This window comes from Lagopus leucura, unplaced genomic scaffold, assembly GCF_019238085.1.
Source record: "Lagopus leucura isolate 7727_CA_CO unplaced genomic scaffold, USGS_WTPT01 Super-Scaffold_100016, whole genome shotgun sequence".
Taxonomy (NCBI): domain Eukaryota; kingdom Metazoa; phylum Chordata; class Aves; order Galliformes; family Phasianidae; genus Lagopus; species Lagopus leucura.
In genome coordinates, this window is record NW_024962270.1 from 14,295,338 (window position 1) to 14,304,599 (window position 9,262).

Sequence of the window (9,262 nt, forward strand, 5' to 3'; positions counted from 1 at the left end):
ACCTCACTGGCAGCAGGTTGCCTGAGCTCCAGTCTGTGCTAAAAGGGACTTGTGAGAAGAGCAGGCAGCACCGGTCCCCAGCGTGAGGCTTGGATGTTCTGAGGATGAGGAGCGCGTTGTGCCGAGATCCTTGCAGTTCCACTGGCAAAAAGGGGATCGCTGAAAAGCTGCAGTCTAGGAATTTATTTATAGGATTAATTTGGCTTTAACCTCCTAATTATTACTCTCCCAAACAAAATTTTGAACAGGGTAAGAGCACAAGATCTCTGGTATGAGAAATGGTGAGCGTGAAGCAGAAACTCTACGGTAAAGAAAGTGACTTGTAAAGGAAAAGAGCACCTGACTTGTGCAAAGCTGCTTTTCCTGTTCTCTTTTTCCAGTTCTGTGTTCCATACCAGAACTGTACTAAAAGAGAAGCTCGTGGTCTGTGACTGAGTGCTGCTTTGCTCCCACTGGTGTGTGTTGGTCAGACAGAGGTGGCTCTTGGAGCTGCCTGGAGTTACCAGGGATGAGCCCCTCTGCTCTGCTGCAGCAAGTGCATTCCAGCTGCAGCTCTGTGCCCAGGTTGTAGACCAAACTGTCTCTCACCACTTCAGCATCACTTGCTGCATTATTTTGCTAAAATACGGCGATTTCCTGGATGTACAAGCATTTTATACATATATATGTGTGTAGAAAGGACTGATCTGGACTTCAGTAGAGGTCAGAAACGGAGCCGGCACTTTAAGGCTGTAGCATGAAGAATGACGTATACAATTCTCCAGGTGTTGGAATGGACCTGTGAGTGCAGAACGTGTATGGAGAACAAGCTGAACTCTGATGGTGGTGCAGTTTTGCTTTAGCATAAGCAGGCGTGCATTTCCCAGGGCTCCTCAGCAGCCCTGTGGGTTGGCCTGAAGCAATGGGGGATGTTTCCCTTTGGGATCCAACAGAAGGAAGAGTGCTTTAACAAACCTCCCAGTGATACCTATGGCTGTAATTTATTTCTGATGCCAAAAGCAGCACCACTGCAGTGTCTGTCAGCAGAAGCTATTCTCTGGTTAATATTTTTGATGGTTTTTAAGAAACAGCTGTTGCTGGATGGTCGGCTGTGATACCATAGCATGAGACTTCTCTGCACTGAGCTTCCAAGCTCTGTGGTTCTGGGAACTTACTGGAGCTCAGGATTCACTGCTCGCTGTACTTGCAGCTGTGAAGGTTGGTCCCCTGTGAGCAGAGAAGGGGCTGAAGTCACAAATCCCGCTCGGGTTTTAAGAATGATACCATAGAGTTAATTAGACGGTAGTCACTTTATTTTTAATAAATACAAAAAAGGGCTTCTTAGAGACTTATATAGATCAGCAGTGATGGCAGATTAAGTATCTGGACGAGGATGTAGGGCAAACATACCACAATGCTCTCGTTCAGTCAGTAGTTTTACTAAGTGTGCTTTCCTAAGTGCATGGTCCTAAGGTGTCCTGTCCTGATTGTAACTGAGAGGAGAAATACGCCCTCTGTATGTTAAATATGAAGGCCAGTATAATAAAAGATCTCATTTTCCAAATAATCAAAACTAAAGTGAGTGCCTGTAGAAACAGTGTTTGCCTAGATGCTGAAATCACCGCTGTGCCTTGCTGTCCTAGGGAACAAAGATAGCAATCAACGTGATCATCGTTAACACCGAGGAAGCCTTGTTGAGGCCTCTCAGGGCTGGCACAGCTGCACTGATGGTCCAGGAGTTGGGGATGGGGCCAAGCAGCCTTTGCTGCAGCACCCTGTATGGGCCGGGCGGGCTGAGCTGCAGGCAGGGTGCTGCTGTTGCCAGCAGTCCAGTGGCACTTTGAGGTTTGCCATTATATCTTGTTAACTGTCATCGCAAGCATCGTCCAGAATGTTTGGTGTTTGGTATTTGAACAGGAATAGTACTGATAAACCACCATCTCGTTAGCTGTTGCCTGAGAATTGCACCTAAAACTATTGTAAAGATTAAAACAGAGGTCACATGTAAGAGATCTTATGGGAACAGTGTTCAGGTACCAGAGTTCTTCTAATAAAAACTGAAATGCTTTTGCAAATCCTCTGCCCAAAGTGTAACTTTTAATATTTACCAATCATGATTTATCAGATGCTGAAAGATGCTGTCGCATCTCATTTGTTTCCTAACTATTAAAAAAAAAAATAAGTTAACAAAAATTTCCACATGTCTCTTTTCCTAGTGGGAGAAAAAAGGAAAAAAGGAAAAAAAAAAAAAAAAAAAAAAAAAAAAAAGCTGTCTTTATGTTTTAAAAAGGAAAAGCCTCTGACTGACTTAAGCTCATGCCTTGTGTTTACTGGCTACTTTCCGATGCTGAGTGTGAAGATGATCCGGCCCAGGAAGCGGTCGCTGTTAACATCATTGATGATCCCTTTCCCGTTCAGCTTGCACTGAATGTGGACCAAACTATTCCTCTTCACGTCTGTGAAGTGCATGGCCACCAGGGGGGACGTGTAGTTGACCTGAAAAAGAGAAAGATGCGTTCTCTCCAGAGCAGAAAAGCAGGCAAGGCTCCGTTGTGTTTGGTGAATACCTTGAGTGCTTCACCGCTGTGGGGAAGCTCAGTGCTTTTTCCTATGCCCATCATCACTTCAAGCACCAAAGAAAACCCCCAGCAGTGCAGGCTGTTGCTGTCAGGAACAGTTGCTGCTGTTCAGCTGCCCTCTGCCAGCTGCCCGCCTTGCAGGGGTTTTGGCACAGCTGCCACTGAAGGTTCTGGGGGACTTTCCCTCCACGCCACCCCAGCACACCCTGCCCCAGCACCCTGCTGTTGGGAGCTCTGGGGCCCTAACAAAGCCTGTTCTGGTGCTGCGGGAGCTGAATGTGACCATCCCCGCTGCTGGAAGGGGGAAGGGGTGTCCCTGAGGGTTTCCTCTGGTTTGCCAGGGATGGAAATAGAGTGCTGCAATCCCAGTGCCTGCAGCCTCCCTCCTGCACCTGCCCAAAATAGCCAGAAACACACCTCTGTGCCCACTCCTTTCCCAGGAGAGGTAACAGCTGCTGGGGCATCTGTGTCCTTACTTACGTGCGTGAGCTTGCCGTAGTAGGGGTAATACATGAGGTCAAATGTGCCATTTCCAGGGTAGAAGTCCACTGACCTCAGATCGCTCTCATTGCCTTTCTGGGATTGAAACAAAACAAAGGCACGGTGTGTGGGACACAAAATGCACTCCCCTTGCAGGGAAGTGAAGGAACTTTAGCCCCTGTCTCCTGCAGCTCCCCATCCCTGCTGTAACAAGCAGAGAAACCTGTGCTCGGAGGGCACAGGCAAAGGTTGCAGAGTGCTGCTTGCTGCTCTCTGTCTGGCTATTTCACTACTGCAAGAAGGGTATGGACCAGATGCACTGTGTGGGAGCTGCTCCTTCCCCCTGTGCTGCTTGCAGAGCACTCTCGGGGTGGGGGCTGTAGAGGGATGCAGCTGTTCCTAATTCCTGACTGTGGGATGATGGGAGGGGGTCTGAGGGGCACAGACGGCTGAAGTAAGGGCACAGGCACAGCAGTACCTGCACTTTGCAGTCCACGTTCACAGGGACCCCAGCGCCAGGACGGTAGCCTATGATCTGCAGAAACAAAAAAGACATCACAGCTGTATGTAGTGCAGTGCCACGTGTGCGCTGCCTTCCTTCCGAGGGCTCTTGCTCTTGCTGGCCGCAATGCTCAGGAGGAGCGCAGTGTCTCACAGCCCTGCACTGTGCCACTTGCCTGAGGCTGAGCACTGGGTGGGTGCCTGGCTGGAGGGGCAGAGCAGTGTGTTGGGAGCATCCCTGCTGGGATACAGCCACCTCGCTGTGCACAGCTTGCTCCCCTTTGTGTTTGTTTTGCCAACAGTACACACTGAGCTGTCCTGGCATTAGAAAACTGCAAATGAATTTGGTTCTACGAAAATACCCATTATAAAAAGACAGCTTGGGGTGCAGCATTAAAGCTCGGTTCCTCCCTGAGAGGAGTGTGGCACACATCCTGAGAGATCCCAGCCCTTCATCAAATCAAACCCACCCAGTTTTGTAGTGCTTCACTGTAATACTTTCTGGCAGGTACAAGCAGGTTTGGATTTCTCATTCCCTATTCCATGGACCTGGGAAGAGGCCGAGTTTTGGGCTCTGCGCTGTTTTTAGCCTGTCCGCTGGGGTACACTGAAGGGAGGAACAAGGACAACCAGAATTTCTGTACCCGGTTCATCTTCAGCAGGATGCAGGGCTGTCCCTTAGAGAAGCCAAACGTCGGATCCTCAATCCCTGAGCAGTTCTGCAGCAGTGAGCGCTTGAACTGGCAGGCCTTCTTCTCCTCACTGTCGTTGCCCCCTTGGATGAAGTACTGTCCTGGGACACACTCAATGTTCTTCTCCTCTTGAACTTTGTCATCGTAAGCTGGTGGGGAGCAAGACTCGTTAAGACCTGCTCAGACCCATGTTCTGAGTGTATCCAGATGCCAAGGATCACACTCAGGAATAGGCATGGAATAGGATGGTTTCCCAGCTGCGGCTCCCAAGGCTCCCAAAGCCTCCCATCCAGGCAGGAGCTGTGAGACACCCACAGCTGATCTCCCTGTGAGGATCCCTCTGCGCAGGGGCTGGGGCGGCTGTTACCCTGCCCAGCCCCAGAGTTGGCTCATCATCACCCCATCCCCACATGTTAGCTCAGCCCTGGCCCCATGCTGCATCCTGTGTGCTATGCCACACAGTTTGCCCTCACTGCAGCCCCCTGCCCACCTGCTAGGAACTGGTGCATGCTGTCCACATACGGCCGCCACGTGCTGGGCTTGGAGACGTTGAAGGCAATAGTAAAGCCGTTCAGGTACGGTCTGATCATTACTCCTGGGAGTGAGACAGGTGCTGTTAGAGTGGGGCAAGGCCGGCCATGGGCCTGGGCAGTGCAGGACCAGGCGCACTGTGGTTAGGTCAGGCCCCAGCTCCCAGACAGCCATCCTCCTCCTCCTCCGCCACCACTCACAGCACAGGGCAGCCAAGGGCCCCCTATGCTCCCAGCCAGAGCAAGGCTAGGTCTTGCATGCTTCCCACCAACATGAGAACCCAGGGAAAATGCTGCTTCTGCCATGGGGAAAGGAGATTTAGAACATTACTGCATACTCACTCCTTCAAATAATACTACATAAAGTTACTCTTGACTCGCACTTTGAAGATCTGAGGTATAAATTGACAGCAAATGAAATACTGTTTACTCCTGCCTCCCCAGCCCCTCCATCACACTTGCCCCATGTGGCAGCGGGGCACTGGGGCTGTACCTGGTGGAGACACACGGTCCCGGTAGGTGGGAGTGTAGGGACTCAGGGTGAGCAGCATCACGTACATGCAGAAGGCAAACATCCCCGCCAGGCACATGTAGAAGATGAAGTAGAACAGTAAGATCAGGCCTGTGGAGCAGAGGGCACACAGCTGTCAGTGCAACCAGAGCGCACCCTGCGGGGATGCACAGCTGCTCCAGAGCACCAAGCCCATGGCAGGGAGCTGTCAGCCCATTCAACACGACCCTGGGACTTCGGGCTGCCAAACGGACATAGTGCTACCTAGGTCCTGGGTATGGGGCAGTTTGTGGCACAGCCCTCCCAGAGCTGGGTCGGGCACAGAGGTGCTCCCACCACAACGCGGGCTGCCTCAGCCCTGACGTCCACAATCCAGGGTTTGTTTTCCTCTGGGCCAGGCTGACGGCCGAGGATGTCTCAGGAGGCCACAGCCTATGAATAACACCCTCCAGCTTCGAGCGAAGCAAAGCCTAACCCAAACATTTCCCAGGAGAAACGTGACATCGGCGCAGGAGGAGTCCTGGGAACGCAGCTGTGTGCAAACACGGGGCTGGGAACCGCTACAGGCCTGCGTCCTGCTGCGGGCTGCGCTGGGTGGACGGGGCTGCCACCAGGGCACCGAGCTCTGATGGCCGGGACGTGGCACCCTAGGCTGCTCAACATCCACCTCACCAACTGTGACAGCAGAGAGTGAAATACAGCTCTGTTCTCTGTTAAATCTAATGATCTCAGTGATCTCCCAGGCCCTCCAGGGCTGTTTAAGTATGTGAGCCCAGCCGTGGGGCACTGGGAGACATACCAGCAGCTCACTGTGCCCTCCCCATGCCTGTAATGCAGCACTGCTCCTGGGGCCACATCCTGCCCCAACACGATGCTCTGCTGCAGGCACCGTGCAGTGCCTGAGTAACAGAAAGGGGAGGGAGACCAAGATGGGGACCAAGATGGGGATGGGACGGGAAGAGGGATGGGCCTTTCCCAGGCATCTTACAGTGGCAGGAGCCAGGTGGTGGCTGCAGCAGGGCCGGGCCCTGTGCTCCCTTGGACTCTTCACACCTTTCCAGGGCACACTCTGGGCAGCCTGAAGTCTTTGTTTATGCGTTCCGGATGAATACTTTTATCCAGACCAAGGGTGATTTCCTGCTCATCCTCACACCCCCCACTCACTGGCTTTATTGTTCCCATCAAATGTGCAGCCCTAGCAGTTCGAACGGAGCAGTGGTCAGAGCTAGAAAGGACATTCCAAGGAAAGTGCATCCACTGTGAAGCAGAAAATGCAACGGCTGCTGAAAATGGGGCTCAAACAAGGACCTACCCCAGCTCTTGGCTGTTCTCCCCATGCAGGTTCTCTCCTCTGGGTTCCACAGGAAAGTCTTCATCTCCCCGGCCAGGTCTGCCCATGTTTTGTTCCCCATCTCTGCCTTGGTCTCTGCCTTCCCTCTGTCGGGATCCTGCACTTTCTCTTCATGCTTATTTTCCTGGAAGAGTTACAGAGCACAGCCCCCACAGGCAGCCTGAGCATCTCATTGGCCAAAAGTAAATGCAAAAACACTTAATAGCTGGAAATGTTTCAAATTTCCATTTTCCCATCATCACTCCTGAGTTAAGGAGAGGCAGTTTTGGGCTGTTCTGACTGAGGCTCACTGAGATCCCAGCGTTCATTTTCCCATGGCACAACATCACCCCACTGCCACCCTCCTGTCCCCACATGTAAGAGCTTTGTCTTTTTGACACAGCCACAGGACAGCCTGCAAGCGGGGAAAGCGGGGGCTGTTCCCACATGTCTACACCATCTCTTATTGCAAGCCCATGTTTTCCATGTTACTGCAGACGACACCAGGCGGCATTGTTTAAGAGAACATGCACTTTATTTCTCTTGGCAGGGTGCAGACACTGCTTGCAGCCCAGGGCTCAATGTGACCCCGGAGCACTGTTTGGGCAGTGGGATGTGTTTCTTCCCAAAGCTGTCCAGCCTCGGGTGAGCGGTCTTTGTTCCAAGGTTGGATGCTGCATTAGGACACCAGATGGAAGGCACACAAAACAGAACCTGGCTGCAGTCTGTCATCTTCCCATGCGGTAGCACAGGGCTCAGTGCTGCTGGCTGGCTCTGGCCGTGCCCATTTCCATAAGCTCGCTGCGAGTGCGGCCCTGCAGCAGCTGCACTAGCACTGGCACTGTGTTTGTGCTCAAGGCCATGGAAACCTGCTGGCCGTGGGCACCTGTTGCCCCAGCAATGTATTTATACCCTGCTGGTTGTCTGAGGATACAGCCAACAGCTCAGCAGAAACTCTGGCTCAGAAATGCCTCTGAATGGAGGGGACTGAACTCTGCTCATATACACAGACAGTGCAAAGTAGTGAAAAACAGGGAGAGACATTGGTGTGCTCTGCAGGCAGCTGCCAGGACACCTGCAGGGACAAGTGATGAAGAGGAGGAGGAGGAGGAAAAGGAAAAGGAAAAAAGTGTTCTCCCTTCTCCCACTCTCCTCCTCGTTAAATGAAAGAGTTTTGGCACGGGGAACACAGGGCTCAGTGCTGCAGATCCAGCACCCAGTCAAAGTCCCTTCCTGCTGGCTTGGCAGCAAGCAGAGGGGGCCAGGGCTGCTGGTCAGGCCATCCCTGCTGCAGGTGCTGAGGGTGGGCAGCATGCAGGGTCTGATGGGCAGACACAAGGAGCTGCTCAGAGCCGTTATGGGTGAAGTCAGCTCTGTGCTGCAGCTCCACCAGCCTCACTGCCTCTCCCCCCTGCCCAGGGCACAGTGCTGGTGCTCTGCAGAAGCACTGAGCAGAATTTCCAAAAGCAGAGCTGCCCCTTTCCCCACCGTGAAATGAGCTGCAGCTGCAGCCCCCAATACTCACCAGCCCCTGGCGGGTGCCTCCCTCAGAGGCAGCAGTCATCTCCATCCCCGGCTCTGAAATGCAGACAAACACAACTGTTAGCACTGCAGGAGCGCAGGGCTGAGCCCAGCAACTTCGTGCCCACCACGGGGCCCCCACTCCCCTCTGCAGCCCCCAGCCCCGCCACTGGCTCCAGCTGACCCATGAGGCCAGGAGACCCCTGCCTGCTGCAGCCGGCGAACCGCACTGCTTTGGCTCGCTTGCCCAGAAGACTTTGGTGCTCAGAGCAGATCAAAAAATAACTTGCTTTCATAAGAGGGGTGAGCTCAACGCAACAGAATCCCACCCTCAGTGCAAGGCCTTGCCACCTGGTGCCCTTTGCAGCCGTACTGTACTACTGGAGGGCCTCCAGCAGCGGCAAACATCCAACAAGAGAATGCGGGCACTGCAAGGAGAGGGGTGTCTGTTCACAAACACCGACATCACTAGGGCTCTGCATCTGCACATGTGCCTGTCAGTCACTGTGGGATCCTGCTTCACGTCTACAAACCCCCCCCCTGGGGCAGAGAGGGGCAGCAGAAGGGCAGGGTGATATTTATCCCGTTGCACCCAGGAGCGCAGCCTCGGCTTCCTGCACCAGGCTGAGGGGGAGGTCAAAATTTCCCTTGTCAATGAACTATGGGGTGCAAACACCTGCACTGGGGATACAGCTCTGGGGTCCCACCGCTGTGCAGAATCAGTGTGCTGGGAGCAATGGGGTTGGTGAGAGGAAGCGGGGATGAGGGGCTTGAGCACATCCCTTCCATAGGGCCAGACCCACATGGCTCTGCCAGAGGACCCAGAGGAGCTCGAGCAGCGTTCAGATGGCACATGGGAGCCACCAGCCCAGCAGCACTCCACACAGCTCTGGAGGAATAGCAGGGATAGCTTTACACCATCAGGGCTTGTTTTACACCATTGGGCCCGGCGTATGTGCAGCACCAGACAGCGGTGCAGCTCATCCCCAGGCACCTCACCGGCACAGCCTGCAGCCGCGCTTCCGCCGGGCTTCATTCAGCGGTGGGGAAACACCGTCCTGCCACAGAGCTGCACCAAGGCCCAGGGCCGCAGCAGGTCCAGCAGGCTGTGCGCCATCTCACACCCGCACGTGGCCGAG

The 9,262-nt window shown here is 53.6% G+C and overlaps 1 protein-coding gene across 2 annotated transcripts; it reads right to left on the minus strand.

The window, feature by feature from the left end:
• Positions 1-1,270: 1,270 nt before the first annotated feature.
• Positions 1,271-8,390, minus strand: ATP1B4 (ATPase Na+/K+ transporting family member beta 4). Of its 2 annotated transcripts, none has more exons than XM_042876395.1 (9): positions 8,308-8,390; positions 8,128-8,180; positions 6,585-6,747; positions 5,255-5,383; positions 4,722-4,826; positions 4,184-4,380; positions 3,517-3,573; positions 3,039-3,134; positions 1,271-2,475 (listed from the first exon to the last, which is right to left on the minus strand). In XM_042876395.1, exons 1-9 carry the CDS (start codon positions 8,309-8,311, stop codon positions 2,314-2,316), a joined length of 966 nt encoding a protein of 321 aa, XP_042732329.1. In that variant the 5' UTR covers positions 8,312-8,390; the 3' UTR covers positions 1,271-2,313. The 2 variants fall into 2 exon arrangements, with proteins under 2 accessions (XP_042732329.1, XP_042732330.1); XM_042876396.1 differs by lacking the exon at positions 8,308-8,390 and adding an exon at positions 8,270-8,288.
• Positions 8,391-9,262: the final 872 nt, after the last annotated feature.